The 19,962-nt window shown below is 40.3% G+C and overlaps 1 protein-coding gene across 11 annotated transcripts in view; it reads left to right on the top strand.

Moving 5' to 3' along the window:
* Positions 1-19,962, top strand: part of pan2 (poly(A) specific ribonuclease subunit PAN2) — a 113,545-nt gene that overhangs the window by 63,409 nt on the left and 30,174 nt on the right. For 4 of the 11 annotated variants that reach the window (XM_073071345.1, XM_073071336.1, XM_073071340.1 and 1 more), the window contains exons 24-25: positions 5,508-5,601; positions 8,833-9,033. In XM_073071345.1, the coding sequence (XP_072927446.1) occupies positions 5,508-5,601; positions 8,833-9,033 (295 nt within the window). Of the gene's footprint in view, positions 1-5,507; positions 5,602-8,832; positions 9,034-11,309; positions 11,390-12,492; positions 15,399-19,962 lie in introns of those variants that run through there. The other 7 variants (XR_012102043.1, XR_012102044.1, XM_073071343.1 and 4 more) reach the window with 5 other exon arrangements.

The following is a 19,962-nucleotide window of genomic DNA, read 5'->3' as shown; positions in this document are numbered from 1 at the left end:
TTAAAATCTGAGATGCACAGGGACTTGAGAGTCCTTGTGCAGAACACACTAAAGGTTAACTTGCAGGTTGAGTCGGTGGTGAGGAAGGCAGATGCAATGTTAGCATTCATTTCAAGAGGTCTAGAATACAAGAGCAGGGATGTGATGCTGAGGCTTTATAGGGCACTGGTGAGGCCTCACCTTGAGTATTGTGAACAGTTTTGGGCTCCTCACTGAAGAAAAGATGTGCTGGTGTTGGAGAGGGCTCAGAGGCAGTTCACAAGGATGATTCCCAGAATGAAAGGGTTATCATACGAGGAACATTTACTCGCTGGAACTTAGAAGAATGAGGGGAGAATCTCATTGTCTAGGCCTTTCAACATTTGAAAGATTTCAGAGTAAATATGAAAAGAATGTTTCCCATGGTGGCGGTGTCTAGGATAAGAGGGTGCAGCCTTGGGATAGAGGGGCGTCCATTTAAAATAGATGTGGAGAAATTTCTTTTACCAGAGGGTGGTGAATTTGTTACCACAGGCAGCTGTGGTGGCCAGGTCATTGGATGTATTTATGGCAGAGGTTGATAAGTTCTTGACTGGTCGTGGCATCAAAGGTTATGGTGAGAAGGCTGGGGAGTGGGGCTGAGGAGGGGGAAAGGATCAGCCATGATTGAATGGCGGATCACACTTGATGGACCAAATGGCCTAATTCTACTCCTATGTCTTATGGTCTAAGTAATTATCTCATTGCCTTTGCAAGTTGAGCATGATTTGGCAATGGTTTGGGACAGGTTTCCTATCCTTTTTCTTTCTTGATTTCGTAGCTACCCAAAGATAGGAATTTCAGAGTTGTAACTTTGATAATAAATAAATGAACCTTAAACTTTATTGCCTGCCCTCCTCAAATACTTTAACTGATCTTAAGTTAGTGTTGCCTTGTTACTAACTCGCTGTTCTCTTTGGCTATGCAGTAGTTTTGCACAATGGTGTTGCTTAGTGTGCAATCTAATCATTGCCAGTCCTTTCTAAATGTTGCTAACCTAAAAGGGTGGCCACTGGTCCTTGATAACTGTCTGATTGTTGCTGCACTACATCAACAAGGTTTTCTTGAAGCAGGTCTACCAGCACCAAAAAATTGAAATATAAAAAGCCCCTGAAACTGTTAATTAACTGAGAATACCTTGAGTCATATTCCCTTTTCCTAAAGGAGACCCACACACTCTCCCCAGCTGTGTCCCTTTTATCTTATAATGACTGTCAAATACCAGGAAAACAAACTGGTAATTTTTAAGGGGGAGCCCAACCCGCTCCAGTCTCAAATGTGGAAGTTAGATAGGTTTCGGTATGATTTGTGTTGTGTTTATGAATTTGTTATGTCATGATGTGACATAACTTTGTTTTCATTAGATACAGTGGGAATTATTACCCTAGAGGGTTTTGAGTGTCAACCACATAAAGGCCAAACCAGGGTATGGGGTTGTCTCCTTCCCTAAAAGCAGTACTGAACCAGTTTTTTTTTTTTTTAAACACAACAATCTGGTAGCTTTTGAAATTCTTATGTAAATCCACAGATGGTCAAAGTTATTGAATTCCCTCTCAACTTTATTTGGGGTTTGAAATCTTGGCTTCTGAGATACCAGTCTTGAACCAGTATTACTCAACTATCTTTAAAGTTCAAGTACATTTATTATCAAAGAGTTGCAGGGAAGTTTGTGAACATAAAATGTGGTCTGATCTTCATCTAAGTCACAATAATAGACAAACTCAATCCACCTAATCTAATAACACAAACAGTTGAATCTCCTTTAGCAGCAATAACCTCCACCAAAAGTTTCCTATAGCTGTTGATCAGATTTGCACGACAGTGAGGAGAAATGTTAGACCATTCCTCCATACAAAAATTGTTTCAGTTCGTAAATATTTCTGGGATATCTTGCAAGAACAGCCATCTTCAGTTCGTGCCACAGCATCTCAATTCGGTTAAGGTACGAACTCTGACTTGGCCATTCCAAAATACGAATTTTCTTCTTTTTAAACCGTTCTGTTGATTTACTTTTGTTTTTTGGATCATTGTTGCATCATCCAACTTTTATTAAGCTTCAGGTGATGGACTGCTACCCTGACGTTCCTTTGTACCTGTCTTGATACAATTTTGAATTCATTGTTCCCTCAACAATTGCAAGCTGTCCAGGCCCTGAAGCAACAAAGCAGCCCCAAACCATCATGTTCCTTCAACGATGCCTCACAATTGGGATGAGGTTTTGGTGATAGTGTGCAGTGCACTTTTTTTCCCTCCAAACAGTGGCATGCACTTCCATCAAAATGTTCAACTTTTGTCTCATCTGTCCACAGAAGATTGTCCCAGAAATGTTGTGGGACATCCAGGTGGTCTTTTGCAGACTGGAGATATACAGCAATGTGTTTTGTTCGAGAGCAGTGGTTTCCTCTGTGGAGTCCTTCCATTAACACCATTATTCAGTGGTTTCCTTATAGTGGACACATTTGTAGAGACTTGCATGTTTCAGAGACTTCTGCAGGTCTTTTGCTGTTGCCCTTGGGTTATTTTTCACCTCCTTCAGCATTGCATGTCATGCCCTTGGTGTGATCTTTGCAGGATACCCACTCCTAGGGAGAGTAGCAACAGTACTGAATTTCCTCCATTTGTAGACAATTTCTCTTATTGTGGACTGATGGACCCTTGGGTCTTTAGAAATATGTTGCCGCGCAGAGTTCCAATGTGCTGATCAAATTTGCAGGTGACGTGACTTTGATGGGCCTTATTTCCAACAATGGTGAGAGCCTACAGAGAAGTAGTCAATGCCCTGACACAGTGGTGCCAAGAAAACAATCTTCTCAATGTCAAAAAAAAAATGGAGTTGATCATGGATTATAGGAGGAATGGAGACAGGCTAGCCCCTATTGTCAACAATGGGACTGCAGTCGAGGGGGTGAGTCGCTTCAAGTTCCTCAGTATATACGTCACCAAATATCTTGCCTGGATTTTGCATACTGGTTGTGTGGTGAAAAAGGCTCAACACAGCGCCTCTTTCACCTCAGACAGCTGAAGAAGTTCATCATGAGTCCCCAGATCCTCAGGACTTTCTACAGGGATAGCATGGAAGGCATCCTGACTGGCTGTGTCGTTGCCTGGTATGGAAACTGTACTACCCTCAATCACAGGACACTGCAGAGAGTGGTGCGGACAGCCCAGCACATCTGAGGATGTGAACTTTCCTCTATTCAGGATGCTTACAGCAGGAGGTGTGTATAAAAGGCCCGGAGGATCAACAGGGACTCCAGCCACCCAATCACAAACTGTTTCAGCTGCTACCGTCTGGCAAATGGTATCGCAGCATTAAGGGCAGGACCAGCAGGCTCCGGGGTCAGCTTCTTTCACCAGACCATCAGATTGATCAATATACATTGATCTGATTGCATATCTGACTGTGCACTGATCTGATTATCTGACTGTACGTACATATATACAGGACAATTGAGTGTACGATTTTAGTGTTCTGGGCAATATCCTCCCACATTTCCCTTTCTTATTGCTTGTACATAGCGACAGAGACACAACATAAAGATATTTACTCCTTTGGGTGCAAGAAATAAAATATATACAAATAAATGCTTTTGTAGCCTTTTCCAGCTTCATGCATCTTATCTAAGGTCCTCTGAAGGTTGTTTTGATCGAGGTATGGTGCACACAAGCAGATCTTGAGCAGACTCTGTCAGTAACTTGACTGTGTCTTTTTTATAGGGCAGGGCACCTCTGCAACTCACACCTCCAATCTCATCTTATTGGTTGGTCTCACCTGACTCCAAATAGCTTTTGTAGAAAGCATTACCCCAGAGGCTCACATGCTTTTTTGAACCTAGACTTTGATTGTTTAAATGGTGTACTCAGCATTGACAAGAAGTACAACTGTTTGTGTTGTTAGTTTAGGCAGGTGGTGTTTGTCTATTATTGATTCAGCCCTAACATTTCACAATGCAACTGTCCTGCACTAACTTTGAGACTTCAGTTCGCACTGCAAAAGTGCTAGTTTGTATAGGCAGTTCAAAAGCTTGACTCCAAAAGGGAAGTTGCAGGAATTTTGTTTGCTGCCAGTAAGGTGGTGCTGTGTTTCACGAGCACCATCTTAAACCAGATTGAAGTTGTGTAAGTTGGGTTCATTTGCTTGTGGGACAAGTTGGTTATTTTCTCACCACTCTGCCTCTCAAAGGTGCTGATTCATGTTGCAGTGATGTTCTGTCGGAGCCACTGTGATGTAATTTATCTCTTTTTTTCAATAGCAGTGAATGGTAATCTAACAATGCGGGAGGGCATATTGGAAAGTGAGGCTGGTCTTGCTTTGCTTTCCCTCCACAATTTAGAAGGAACCCTACTCTTAATCTATGCTTGTGCTGAGATGATTCTCATGCTTGAATTGCTTGAGCATTTCAGTCCAGTGCATTGCAATACTTTTAACAAGATGGCCTTGGGAGTTTTGGAAGCAGAAATCCTTTTCATGATGAAAATTAGCTGTAGTGAGGCTAGTTTTTTTGACTCCACTGCCTATACTTGCACCCACTTGGCTAAACATTTTGTAGTTGCCTGGCTACCAACAGCCTCGAGACTTTGGCTCCTTGATAAACTCATGAACAGAAAAAGCTAAGAGGGTCTTTAATAGCTTGTACTGTTGAAAGCTCTTTCACTGTTTCTAAAGATCCCATTTAAAAAAAAAAGAAAACATTTAAAATATTAATTAAATAGAAACATGCACAAGGGGGGAAAAAGTCCCAAAAGCTCGATAAACCTGTTAATGAAGATTGGCACTCCTATTTACATCAATAGGATCTACACCATGTGCCAGCTACAGCTTGTTCAAAAGCCGGTGCAATCCAAATACATTTGGCTCCTTGGTTCAGTACTTATTGAATGCCTCAGTGGTGAGTCCAAGTTTGGCCATGCCTGCAGTTGACTTTCAGTACTTTGCACTGTAGTACAGAGGTGTGGAGGTCAGGAATGTACTGGTATGCATGCTGCAGCTGGCTGGCAGTTTCTTCAGTGCCATCTAGCCCATTTTAGACAAATTGTACTTGGAAAGTGTAACCCAACTGCTTTATTCTTTTGGAGTTAATGTTGCAAGAATTTATTTTCTTTTCAATGGAGTTGTGCTCTGTGAATTGTTTATTGTGAGATAACTGGGCCATGTTTTCTTTTGCAGATAGAGCACCTAAATACAATACTATTACAATGATCATAACATTCTGTAAACGGTGCTAACAAAGATTAAAGGAACACAAGTTGAATAAATTCCTCTCGAGTGGGAAGACTTTATATTATAGGTTGCCATGGTCAGGTTATAGATTCATCACCAGATCAATTGAGTAATTCCAGCATTAAAAATTACTTCCAAAATTTTTTTCTCTATCTGTTCAGCATGATATAAAATTGCTGATCCAGCCCAAGAAAATTTTGTTTGTTATTTTTTTAAAAAAAATGTAATAGTTTCAGAGTAAAGTTATTTTTCTTTTTTCCATCTTCAGATTCCAAAGGAGCAAGTGATAGATACGGTATATTTGTTTCACATGCCACGGAAAAGGATGATTTCACTGCGTTTCCTTGCATGGTATTTTCTAGGTTTGTATATGTATAATTTAAGTATTTTGATATGTTTGATCAGTATGTTTCATTCGAAATGTGATTTATCACTAGGATTAAGAGATTAAGCTTGCTGATCGCATTGAAGTTACAAAGAGTTGGGAGAACATGTTGCAATGAGGATATTTGTATTTTGAAACTATTTCAATACATAGTGAGTTGATGAGTTTGGTAAATGGAATTTAATGTGGGGAAAGTGTGAGGTCATGCACTTTAGTAAAAAGACTCAAAAGGCAGACTGTTATTTAATTAGAGATTGCATATGCATAGAGTAGAGAAATTTGGGTGTGCCTGTGCATGAGTCTCAAAGGTCATAAGACAAGAGCAGAATTAGGCCATTTGGCCCATCTGGTCTGCTCTCCCATTCCATCATGGCTGATTATCCCTGTCAATCCCATTCTTCTGCCTTCTCTTCATAACGTTTGGCACCCTGATTAACTGAGAACCTATCAACCTCTGCTTTAAGTATAATGATTTGGCCTCCACAGCCATCTGTGGCAATGAATTCCACAAATCCACCACCCACTGGCTAAAGAAATTCCTTCTCATCTGGTCTAAATGGCAGTTGTCCCTCTATTCTGAGGTTGTGCCCTGTGGTCCCAGACTCCCCCACTATATGAAACATCCTTTCCACACCCACTCTACCTTAGCCTTTCAAAATTCAATAGGTTTCAATGAGGTCCTCCATCATTCTTCTAATCTCCAGTGGGTACAGGCCCAGAGCCATCAAACACTCTCATATGATGACTCTTTCATTCCCAGAATCACTCTTGTGAAACTCTCTGGATGCTGTCTAGTGCCAGCGTATTGTTTCTTAGATAAAGGGCCCAAAACTGCTCTCCATACTCCATGTATGGCCTCGCCAGTGCATTATAAAGCCTCAACATTACATCTTTGTTTTTATATTCTAGTCCTCTCAAAATGAATGCTAACATTGCATTTGTCTTCCTTACAACCAACTCAACCTGCAAATTAACCTTTAGGGAATCCTGCACAAGGACTTACAAACTCCTTGGCACCTCTGATTTTTGAATTTTCTCGCCATTTAGAAAATAGTCTGTCTTTATTCCTTCTGAAGTGCATGACCATACATTTCCAGACACTGTATTCCATCTGCCACTTTGCCCCTTCTCCTAATCTCTCCAAGTTCTTCTGCAGACTCCCTGCTTTCACAACACTACCTGCCCCTCCACCTATCTTTCTATTGTCTGCAAACTTTACCACAAAGCCATCAATTCCATCATCCATATCATTGATATATGAAGTGAAAAGAAGTGGTTCCAGTATTCCTGAATTCTATCATATTATGATCACTGTCTCCTACAGGTTCCTTAACCTTGAGCTCCCTAATCAAATTTGGTTCATTACACAACACCCAGTCCAGAATTGCCTTTCCCCTAGTGGGCTCAACCACAAAGTGCTCTAAAAAGCCATCTCATAGGCATTCTACAAATTCTGTTTCTTGGGATCCAGCACAAAACCTGATTTTCCCAATCTACCTGCATATTGAAATCCCAATAACTATCATAACATTACCCTTATTAAATGCCTTTTCTATTTCCTGTTGAAATTTGGAGCGCACATCCTGGCTACTGTTAGGGACCTGTATGTAACTCCCACCAGGGTCCTTTACCCTTGCAATTTCTTCACTCTACCCACAAGGATTCTACATCTTATGGTCCTATGTCACCTCTTTCTAAGGATCTAATTTCATTTGTTTTTAAACTATCAGAGCCACCCCACCCCCACTGCCTGTGTGCCTATCCTTTTGATACAATAAGTATTTTTTGGCTATTAAGCTCCCAGCTATGATCTTCTTTCAGCAAAGGCTTGGTGATGCCACCGTGAAATACTGGCCAACCTCTAACTGTGCTACAAGATTTTCTACTTTATTCTGTATACTACGTGCATTCAAATATAACATTCAGTCCTGTTTTCATTATCCCTTTTTGACTTTTGCTCCCATGTTTCACTTCAACTCATCCCACTGACTGCAATTTCACCCTATCATCTGTCTGTCCTTCCTTGCAGTCTCACTATACACTGCATCTACTTGTATATCAACTGCCCCATCCTCAGCCCTATCACGCTGGCGCTCATCCCCTGCCAACCTAGTTTAAACCCTCCCCAACGACTCTAGCGAACCTGGCCACAAAGATGCTAGTTCCCCTCTGGTTCAGTTCGGATGTAGCCTGTAATAAGGTGACAAGCAGTGCAGCAAATGGTCTGGACAGCAAATAATATATTCACCTTTATTGCAAGAGGGTTGGTCTTTAGAAATGGAGGGGCATTGTTGACGCTGTTCTTTGTGTCCTGTGCAGTTTTGGTCCCCTGATCCTTAGTTAAAGATATACTAGTGTTGGAGGTAGTGCAAAAGCATTTCACTGGCTACTTCCTGGAACTTGAGCATTGTCATATCTTGAGTGGCTAAAGTTATTGCATCTATTTCTTTAGAATGTTGAAGAATTAGGGGGTGATCGTACTGAAGCGTACAAGATCCTTAAAGGGCTTGACAGGGTAGATGGAGTGTTTCTTTTGAGGGGACACAATCACAGGACAAGAGGGTGGTCATTTAAAACTGAGTTGCCTGGGAACAACTATTTCTATAGGGTGTTGAATCTCTGGAATTCTCTATTGCAGATGGTTGTGGATGATGGATGATTGAGGTTGCCTGATATGTAGACGTAGACAGAAGGTCCTATATCTCCTTTGTTATATTAACTGATCTTGGCTGGAGCAACAGCAGAGACAACCGTTGGCCTTGATACACTGTCTAACATCCTAACCTGGGAAGTCCAGATTGTGGAAGGCCAAGCTTAGGCAATGAAGCTCTCCCAGTTGAAACCTTCTGCTGATGCTTGCTATTTGGGCTCGAGTGAAAAATGTCTGCTTTGTTAATACAAACTGCTGACAAAGCACAACTGAGAGTCAGTACTTGCAGGATAGGTGGTAAGAATTGGAGTTGGATGTACAAAATGAAAAGCTGATGGAGTAGTGAAGAAGTCTTGCTCGTTAGGCCTTTGCTGGCAGGTGGTGTCCGGCCTTGCAAAATGTGCGACTTGATGGTTGCCGTATCTAGAGTAGCTGATGAAATTGGATCTGTTTTAGAATTTAAAATGAGGGATGACCTTACTGAAATGTAAGTGGTATGTCAGAGTAGATGTAATTAAAGGTGGAGAAACTGATTTGGCTTCTACTGTTCTCAAACAGAGCTTAAAATTCAGGGAGAAACACATGACAGCATAGAGGATGCACGCACAGCACTGCAACTGTACCGCAAGTATCTGGAGTTGACAAAGCACGGCATGGATGTTGATGAATTCCGAAAAATACTCAAGGGCCTATATGAGAAAGGCAGAAAGATGGACTGGAAAGTACCAGAGTCTGAAGAAGTCCAGAGCAGTCCAAAAAGTAAGTACCTTGTTTATTTCCTATTTTTGTGCAATGGCATTTTATTGTACAAAGCTAACATTTAAGATGTTATGCTTATCAAAATATTGTGCTGAAGCTTTAGAAAATCTTGCAGTTGGACAGCTGGGTGGACATTGGCCTTGCCCTGCAGTACACTGCTGAGGTAAAACTGCCTGTTTGACTATGACAGTTTTGTGAGATTTGTATTTGGACTGTGTGAATCTGATTCTTATTTTCCGGAAAGTGGGCTCAGGCCAAAATTTTCCTAAATTCAGCACTAATTGGCTTTCTCAATGAGACCACAAGGTGGCCAGAGTGAGGAATAGGGAAATGTCATGTGGGGAATGTTTTTCAGTGTCTCATTGCCCTTGCTTTATCTCATTGCTTTGGTTTCAGGCACTCTTCATCTTCTGATCATTGATAAAGGTAGAGCAATGGATGTAGTGTATGTAGATTTCAGTAGGGCATTTGATATGCCTCCTTCAGAAAGTAAGGAGGCATGGGATCCAAGGAGACCTTGCTTTGTGCATCCAGAACTGGCTTGCCCACAGAAGGCAAAGGGTGGCTGTAGATGGTTCATTTTCTACATGAAGGTTAGTGACCAGTGGTGTTCCACAGGGATCTGTTCTGGGACCCCTCCTCTTTGTGATTTTTATAAATGACCTGGATGCAAAATTAGAAGGGTGAGTTAGTAAGTTGGCTGATGATCCAAGGTTGGGGATGTTGTGGATAGTTGAAAGGGTTGTCAGAGGTTACAGCGGGACGTCAATAGGATGCAGAACTGGACTGAGAAGTGGCAGATGGAGTTCAACCTAGATGAGTGTGAAGTGGTTTATTTTGGTAGGCCAAATTTGAAGACTGAATATAATAATGGTAAGACTCTTGGCAGTGTGGAGGATCAGAGAGATCTTTGGGTCCATGTCCAAAGGACACTCAAAGCTGCTGCGCAGGTTGACAGTGTTGTTAAGAAGGTGTATGGTGTGTTGGTATTCATCAGCCGTGGGATTGAGTTCAAGAGTCGTGAGGTAATGTTACAGCTATATAAGACCTTGGTCAGACCCCACTTGGAGTAATGTGTTCAGTTCTCGTCACCTTACTACAGGAAAGATCTTGAAAATAGAGAAAGAGTGCAGAGGAGATTTACAAGGATGTTGCCTGGATTGGGGAGCATGCCTTATGAGAATAGGTTGAGTGAACTCTGCCTTTTCTCCTTGGAGCGACAGAGGATGAGAGGTGACCTGATAGAGGTGTATAAGATGATGAGAGGCATTGATGGTGTGGATAGCCAGAGGCTTTTTCCCAGGGCTGAAATGGCTAACATGAGGGGGCATAGTTTTAAGATGCTTGGAAGTAGGTATAGAGGGGATATCAGGAGTAAGTGTTTCACAGAGTGGTGGGTGCGTGGAATGCACTACCAGCGTCGATGGTGGAAGTGGATACAATAGGGTCTTTTAAGAGCCTCTTGGATAAGTACATGGATCTTAGGAAAATAAAGGGCTATATAGTAGGGTAATTCTAGGCTGTTTTCTAGAGTAGGTTATATGGTCAGCACAACATTGTGGGCTGCATTGCCTGTAATGTGCTGTAGATTACTGTGTTCTATGATTTGCTGTTGAGATTTTTTTTTCTACTGTTGTCTCCGCACTTGGAAGTCTCTTAAATACCTCTTAATGCATTACTTTTTTTCTTTTTGTATCATTGGCTCAAATCAGTGATTTATTTTGTTCCCTGCTTCCTTCCTACCATCCTTTTTCAGAATGTTTTTCATTGCTCATTTAAAAACCCTTCAATGTTTTTTCTAGATATCCTGTTAATGCTAATGTTGGATGTCCAAAACAAAAGATATCCACTTCCCTTGCAATGATACTCGCAGTCCTTTATTTAGAGAACAAAAACTAAAATTTTCATAAACTTGATTGCTTGAGTTTATTTCATTCTATTTTTAAAATCTATTTTGTTTGAATAATGAGTGCAAGATGGGATAAGTACAAAGATGTGAACAAACTCAAATCTAGCAGTTAATCTGATATGCAGAATATTTTCATAGTTACTGACAAATGACTTACATTTCTATTAGAGGATAGGATTACTTAAGCCATCTTGATGTTCCAGACTAAATAATTGCTCTGAACTAATTATTTCCAAAACCAAGAGGTGAATCATGCAGATCAGAAGGCTGCAATTTGGGCAATTATGGTGTTTCTAAACAGTATTGTCTTAAATATTTTTGAGACTCAACATGTGGTTCATTCCTTAAACTTTTTTTATTCTATAAGGAATTTTTGGCATCCAGACTAATCACCAACTTGCCTAGGCTTGAAGTGAAACTCTATGGATCGAAGCATTTCTTTTCCTGGTAATTCATTCTTGTCATAATCTGTCTGGAGTGATCTTTCATTTATTTTATTGTGTAGTTAGTGAAAGATTTTTACAGTATTGAATGTTACATAAGAGTATATGGTTTTTGAGTAATTATGAAATGTTATTTTGGGTGGGTTGCAGCATAGAGATGTACTATTTATGTAATTAACAGCTGGATTTAAAGCTAATAATATGCTTAATTACTAGTTCTTCAGTTTGAGTCAGTAGATTGGAGGGTCAAGCCCTGTTTCAGGACTCCAGCTGTCCCAATGTCTTGCTAACTAACATTCCTACAATCTCAAATTACCTGTTACTCATCTTTTGTTTATAGGACCTTGCGATGCGCAAATCGGTTGCTGTGTTTGCCTGTATACTGTTCTTTGCACCATTACAGTAATCCCCCATGCCCCTGAAAAAAAATTACATGTGCTTTCAAAGAAATCTATGGGACTTTCTGAAAATCTTAAAAGGTGCTACTCAAATGTATATAGCTTGTTCTTTGGTTAAGCATCTTTCAAAACTTTAAGTCAATTCTGTTTCCATTTTCTGAATATCCCCATACCAACATGTGCAGCTGAGAGGGCTGGATGCCTAGCTACATCAACTCTGCTGGGTAGCTAGCACGTGTGTAAGAATGCATGATCGTGGTGTCCATTCCTGCAGAAAAGCAACTTGCCTGTTTTGTTGCAAACTTGTAACATGATTAATGAATTTGCGATTGGGTCTGGCTTTGAATCTACTGCTGACTAATGAAATGAAAGTTTCCATTGATAATTCCAGTGAAATTGTTTAGGCTGCCGATAGGACAGCTAGCCATAGTTGGTATCAAATCAACAATGCTAGGCAAGGAGAGAGATAGTTGGCCAGCATAGGAAATGGAAGTGTCACATTATGCACTTGGCGCAAAGTAGAGGGAGCTCTACACTGTACTGGGTCTAAAACTTGGAAAATGGTCTATTTCTCAGTATCTCTTTCGTCCTGATGAGCATACAATATTGGAATGCACTTTACATTTTCTTCGTCACCCATGATGGGTTTAATCATGTTTTTTTAAATGTCGATTCTACACCTTCAAGCTTGTTTTTTCTCTTAAATCAGGCTCCCAATTTTCCCACCTCTGAAGGGTTAAAATGTGAAGACATCTGAATGAACTATCTAACCTAATGAGGAGTGAATCTGCAGCAATTGAGGGGAAAAAAGTTTGTATTTTTAGCAAATTCCAGAAGAAACCCGTTTCTAAATGGAGACGGCTTGCACTGGTGCTTGACTGTCGTCGTATTTTACCATGGAACACTGATCTGACAGGATGAAGAATGGGAAAGGACGTCAGAATCTTAGGAGAAAAGAACTGAGTCACTTTGAGGAAAATGGCAACAAACATGTTAACTAGAGAATGCTGGAAATGCTCAAAACCAGGCAGCCTCTGAGGGGAGAAGTACAGTTGATGTTTTCAGGTCATTAACAGTTGTGATGATTGCCCGTCACTGCGAGGACCTGCATTTTGTCAAGGCTTCCAAATCTCCAGAGGTTTCTTGGTAAACATTCCATGCTTTTTAGGAAGGGGTTCATATTCTTCCCCCTATTTTCTTAAGTTTCTCCTTCACTTTTTATTTGCTTACTATAACAACAAGTGCCCACCTGGACAGAATAGCCTTCCCGTGAAGGCAGAATGCTTGATACAAATAGTGTAGACATGGTTGGCAGAGTTTGGCTGCTCTGAAATTGAATGAAAATCTTTAATATACCCCAGCACTACCCAATATTTTCCTATTCCAGGAAGAAAGCACATAGGGTTAATAAATATGGTAATGGAACTATAGTCATACAGTACATTGTCACCAGATTGCCAATGCAGTTACTCAGTAAACTCATTGCTTTCTAAGAAATGGTTGTCTTCCCCTTTGTAGATATTGCTTTGTATCCTGTCATGTTGAATAAGGTATTCCACAGTGATTTTAATACTTCAATTTTTTTAGATTGTTTAATTAAACAATCAGGATATAGGATTGATGTCAGGACGGCAGTGTCATTAAATGTAACAGTCCACGTTCTTCTGAGATTGTATTTGTGCTATTCAGTCTTTCCAGACAGCCAGCAGGTTGATGTAGAGTCTTCAGTTACACTGCTGAGTTTCCTGAACTTTCAGGTTTTTTTTTAAACTTAAAAGAAAATGTGGCCTTGAGTTTACAAATCTCTGAATAGCTAGCAATCTTTATTACAGTATTTTACATGTGTTCATATGGTGCAAGACACTGTCAATATTCGGCATTATGTTACTCACGTACCTGCATTGGAAGGAGAAACGTTTGCACTTCCTATATATCTATATATACAGTTGTAAGAAAGTTTGTGAACCCTTTGCCAGATTTTTTGCATTAATTACTCATTAAATGTGGTTTGATTTTTCTCTAAGACACAATAAAAGACACAAACAATCTGCCTACACTAATAACACACAAACAATTGCACTTTTTATGTCTTTATTGAACATTGTTTAATCATTCACAGTCCAAGCTGGAAAAAGTATGTGAACCTTTGTGTTTAATAATTTTAGCTGTAGTTACCTCCACCAAACATTTCCTGTAGCTACTGATCAGACTTGCAGAATAGCGAGGAGGAATTTTAGACCATTCCTCCATGCAAAACTGTTTCAGTTCATCAATATTTCTGGGATACCTTGCATGAACAGCCCTCTTCAGGTCGCGCCATGCATCTCAATTGGGTTAAGGTCTAGATTCTGACGTGGCTATTCCAAAACATTAATTTTCTTCTTTTTAAACTGTTCTATTTATGATTTACTCTTGTGTTTCAGATCATTGTCTTGTTGCATCATCCAACTTCTATTAAGCTTCAGGTGATGAACTGCTACCCTGACATTCTCCTGTAAAATGTCTTCGTACAATTTTTGAATTCATTGTTCCTCAACAATTGTAAGCTCTCCAGGCCCTGTGGCAGCAAAGCAGCCCCAAATCATGATCTTTCCACCATGCTTCAGTTGGGATGAGGTTTTCATGTTGGTGTGCAGTCCCATTTTTCCTCCAAACATATTGGTGTGTATTTCTGCCCAAAAATTCAACTTTTGTCTCATTTGTCCACAGAACATTGTCCCAGAAGCATTGTGGATCATCCAGGTGGTCGTTTGCAAACTTGAGACAAACAGCAATGTTTTTTTTTGGAGAGCAGTGGTTTCCTCCATGGAGTCCTTCCATGAACACCACTCTTGTTCAGTCTTTTTCTTATAATGGACACATGAACAGACTTTAGTGATTTTTTTTTTCCTGCAGGTTTTTTTGCTGTTACCCTTGGGTTCTTTTCACCTCCTTCAGCATTGCACGTTGTGCTCTTGGTGTGATCTTTGCAGGATGTCCACTCCTAGGGAGAGTAGCAACAGTACTGAGTTTCTCCCCTTGGTAGACCATTTCTCTTACTGTGGACTGTTGAACACTCAGATCTTTAGAAGATCAATTGTAGAGATGTATAAAATTGGAAAAGACTACAAAAGCATTTCTAAAGTCCTCAAAGTTGTTTTGATCAAGGCATGGTGCACATAAGTGAACTTTCTTGAAGAGAAGGCTCCATCAGTAACCTGATTTCGTGTCTTTTTTTTCATAGGGCAGGGCACCTCTACAACCCACTCCTCCAATCTCATCGATTGGAACACCCGACTCCAAAAGACTTTTGTAGAAGGCATTACCCCAGAGGTTCACATACTTTTTTGACCTTTGACTGTGATTGTTTAAATGGTGTACTCAGTATTGATGAGAAGTACAATTGTTTGTATGTGATTAGTTTAGGCTTTTACTGTGACAGATAAAGATCAGACTACGTTTTGAGTAATAATGCAGAAGATCAGGTAATTGCAAAGGGTTCACAAACTTTTTCTTGCAACTGTATATCTCGAGAGAGAGAAAATGGAAGCTCTTTTTTAAAAGAAAAAAATCAGTTGAGTAATTTCTCATTTACCTTGCTTTTCTGAAGGTAATAAACTTTATTTTTTAATGAAATTCTTGGTCTGTATTTTTTCCTAATTAACTCTGTTCTACTCTCTATTAAAAACAAAAAGAATTACTGTGATTGAGCCAGGCCTGACCTTGTAAACAAAACATTCCACCTTGTTAGTTGACTTGGTTATCCTAGTTCATTGTTTGAAAGTGGTTTAGCTCAGTCCAAAACTAAGGTATGATGGTGGGACAGGGCAGAAGTTGACTGCGGTTGATTGGTTAGCTGTATTAAAAGATTACAGTGCATAAGTAACAGTAGTGAAAAAATAGTCATGATTTGCAAAAGCCATGTATTTTAAGGAACAAAAATCCAACAGGACAAGTGGTCTGCCTGTAACTAATGGGAGAAATTAAAGATGTTAAATGAAAGGAAGAGGCTTATAAATTTGTCAGAATAGCAGTAGGCCAGAGGATTGAGTGCATTTTCGATCTTGGCAAAGGCAGCCCAAGAAATTGATAAAGAATGGAAAGGTGGAATGAGAATAGACTAATGAAAACTAAATATAACCTGTGTTACTGTAGAATACAGTACCATATTTATAGGGTGGCATTGGAGGAAGTTTGGAATCCAGTGATCAGGCATACCCTGGTGTTAAATACTGCACAGAGCAGAAAGATCTCAGTATTGGGGTGGGGAGGATTTTTTGCTTGGTATTTAATCTTGGATCATTTTACTTTTGTTAAGGAAAATAACATTGACTATTTCAAGGCCGTATCCTAGGGTTGACCATTAACTGCTATATGACCTCGATAAGGTCAGAATTGGAGATGTTTGCTGAAAATTGTTCAGTTTCATGTATAACTCCAGAAAAAGCAGCTGTCTTATGCTGCACATTTCAGGCATAAGCTGGTAGCTGGTGATTAACATGCATCATTTTGTACCTCCTGATTTCTCAAAGCCTTCTAGCTATCCCCATTTGTCTGAATGAGCAGAGCCCCAACAGCACTTGAAGCTTGACCCATTCAGGACAAAAGGCTGCTTGATTGGCACCCCATCCTCCACCTAAAAGTTGGCAATCCAAGGTAATGAAGGAGACACCATTGTTCAGAGGAGTCATTAAACAGAGGCCCTGCCTGGTTCCTCGAGTAGAGGGGAGTTCTTCGTATCCTGGCCTCTTGTCTCAGTCGATTTCATTCGAGTGGATTACCCGGACATGACTACATCACTGTTTGTGGAAGCTTGCTGTGCATAAATTGTCTACCAAGTTTCATAAGTATTTAATCAGCTATGAAGTACTCTGGAACAACTGAGGTGGCAAAGGCATAATATACTGTAGATGCTTATTTTTAAGCATACACTTCACCTATCACTTGTGCAGTATGGCTGCGGTGTACGGCATCTGTAAATGCACTCCAACAACTCGCCAAGGCTATTTTAACAGCACCTCCCAAGCCCATCATCTCTACTGCACTGAAAAGCAAGGGCAGAGGGTGCATGGAAATGCCATACACGCAGGCTGTCCTCCACGTTGCACATCATCCTGCCTTGGAAATAATGTTGTCGGTTCTTCATCACTGCTGTGTTTAAATTGTGGAAGTCCCCAAAGATTCTTCAGCAGGACTGCAAAAGTTCAAGATGGCTTAGCACCACCACCACCTTCAAGGCAGTTAGGGGTGGGCAAAAAATTCTGGCCTTTCCAGTGATGCCCACCTCCCATAAATAATTTTGGAAGATGTATCAGTTCGGAAAACTGTTGATAGTCTGTAATGAGACCTGAAGAGGCGCAACATGATTTTTTTTCTTCCTTGCCATGTTAATTTCTAAGAATGCAGTCGCCAAATTTGCTTTGAATGTTGTAAGTGAAACCTGATGTGAACCAATTGCTGCTAAGTGTTACTCCCACAGTGACACTAGATAGGAAATTCCAGGATTGAACTTGGAGGTGACTTTAAAAACTCTTATTATGGCATAAAACCTGTATAGTTTTCAAAATGACTTTAGATTACGGAATCAGCAGATAAATGGTCTAGAACAATTTTAAAGCTTATTCAATAGCTCTTCCTCACCTAAGGATGTATCGTGCAGATGTACAGTCCAAATACCATTGAGGTTGCAAGCTCTGCACTCCAATTCTGATATGCCCCATCTCCTTTATCAATATGGGAGAAATGGCGATTGTTTGACAAAAGGTCGTGCTACTCACAATGCAAAGTAAAGCCTGTGGCCAGTTAACCTAATTAGACTTCATATGCATTCCTGAGTTTAGCACTCGCTGATTGTTGTCGCAACAACAATGTCTAATCCCTGATCTCGCAGCTCTTGTGTTTATTCAATTAGTTTGTTGCACAAAATGCAACACAGGTTTTAATATTCTGCAAATATAGTTTATAATGTGTGAAGAAACTGATCAGTGGAACTTTCTTATTCCAGTTGTCATAGCAGGCAATATACTAGGTCTGGTGTTCCCAACCTGGAGTCCACGGACTCCTCGATTAAGGGGTCCATGGCATTTTTTAAAAAAAAAGTTGGGAACTCCTATACTAAGTGGTCTATTGTGTCTTCCTTCTCCCCCCACCCCCAACACCCTTGCTTGTATTTATTCTGTTTCACTCAGTTCCTCATTTAATTTGGCAGTTATGTGTAAATTGTATGTGGATGTCTTATTTGGATCATCAAATAAGACTAGTGTCTTCTGCTCTTCCTGGTGATTTAAAATATTGATGCTTTATAATTAATTCCTCCCCTCTCTCCCAGGATTTGGATTAGTTATCTTGCGGGAACCCTGTTTTCTTTGTCTTTGCCCTTATCCAGTACTCAAGGCGTAAGCAAAATTGAACAACTCAATTTTTGTTTATTTCTTTGTCCTGATGAAATACCTCAAGCAGCTAAAGTTTTACCTGGTGAGATTATGATTACTTGCTGCCTGTCTGTCCATGAATTTCTTCTGCTCACAGTTTGAGGTTGACCATTCCCCCCTCAGTTTATACAATATCAGTTTGGTTTTTATGACTTGGGGCTTCCTGTTGATATTGGCAGTTGTCCATGTGATAAAATTCATGAGGTCAGTAACTATGCAACTTTTGTTTGTGTCACTTGGAATGCATTTTATGCAATTAGAACAGAGCAACTTTGGGAGTCCATTCTCCTATGTTTCACAGCTGAACTTTCAAGCGTGAATCCTGGAAAATGGCCTTCACTACACCTTAAAAGTTTAGAACAGTTGCAAAGAAGAAGTTTAAATTAAGAACAGCATGATGTGAATTCTGGTCAGATGAGAGCAAATTGGTGTTTAAAAATGTTTAAACGTTGCATGAAAAAGGCAAAAAATGAATTCTACAATTTTGAGACTCTGAAAGAGTGAGCAGATTAAAATGAGTAGATCATTACGACTTTTGCATCTGCTCTGCTGCTTAATAAGGTCACAACCTGATCCTCTGCCTCAATTTAACTGTCCTGCCTAGTCACAGTTTTGCAGATTCTCCCAGTGTCCAACTATCTAATGATCTCATCCTTGGATAAACTCAATGACTGGCCTTTCACTGCCCCCTGGAGTAAAGAATTCTGAAAATTCACACTGAAGTGTCTCCTTATTCACAGGCCAGTATGGCCAAATCCCTTATTCTGCGTGCCTTTGTTTTAGAATCTCCAGCTATCACTTTCGCTCAAATCCTGAAAGTGTCAATTAGAGCCCATATTGGGAGATGGAAAATACACATCAAAGGGGTATTGTTACGAAAGACATGGGAGATTTCAATCTGTAGGTAGGGGAAAAATCAGATTGGTGCTGATTTTGGATCACGAGAGAATTTGTAGAACCCCTATGAGATGGCTTTTTAGAGCAGCTTGTGGTGGAGACCGTGATCATAACGTGGTAGAATTCACCCCGCAATTTGAGAGGGAGAAGCTAAAGCCAGGGAATGGCAAACTGTATCAGTATTACAGTGGAGTAAGGGGAATTGGAGGAGCTGACCAAAGCAGTGATTACGGCAGAGCGGCAGTGGTTGGAATTTCTAGGAGATACTCAGAAGGTGCATAATAGACACATCCCAAAGAAGTAGTATTCTAAAGGCAGGTTGAGGAGGGAAGTCGATGCCAACATAAAAGCAAAAGAGAGGGCATATAATAGAGCAAAAATTAGTGGGAAGTTAGAGAATTGGGAAGCTTTTAAAAACCAGAGGGCAACTTTTTTTTAAAAAAAAGCCACAAGAGGTGAAAAGATGAAATATTAAGGTAAGCTAGCCAATAATATCAAAGAAGATACCAAAACTTTTTTCAGATGTAAAAAGAATAAAGGAGGCAAGAGTAGATATCAGGCTGCTGGAAAATTATGCTGGAGAGGTGGCAATAGGGGACAAGGTAACGGTGGGTGAACTGCATTAGTATTTTGCATCAGTCTTCACTGTGGAAGACACTTAGCACTATGCCAGAAATTTGAGTGTTGGGGAGAAGTAAGTGTTGTTGCTATTATTAAGAAGATGGTGTTTGGGAAGCTGGAAGATCTGAAGGTAGATAAATCATGTATGTCTATACCCGAGGGTTCTGAAAGAGGTAGCTGAAGGGATTGTGGAGGCATTAGTAATGATATTTCAAGAATCTCTAGATTCTGGCATGGTCCCATAAGACTGG

This window comes from Hemitrygon akajei, chromosome 18 (assembly GCF_048418815.1).
Source record: "Hemitrygon akajei chromosome 18, sHemAka1.3, whole genome shotgun sequence".
Taxonomy (NCBI): Eukaryota; Metazoa; Chordata; class Chondrichthyes; order Myliobatiformes; family Dasyatidae; genus Hemitrygon; species Hemitrygon akajei.
The sequence above is the reverse complement of the archived record's forward strand: the minus strand, read 5'-3'. Positions and strand labels throughout refer to the sequence as shown.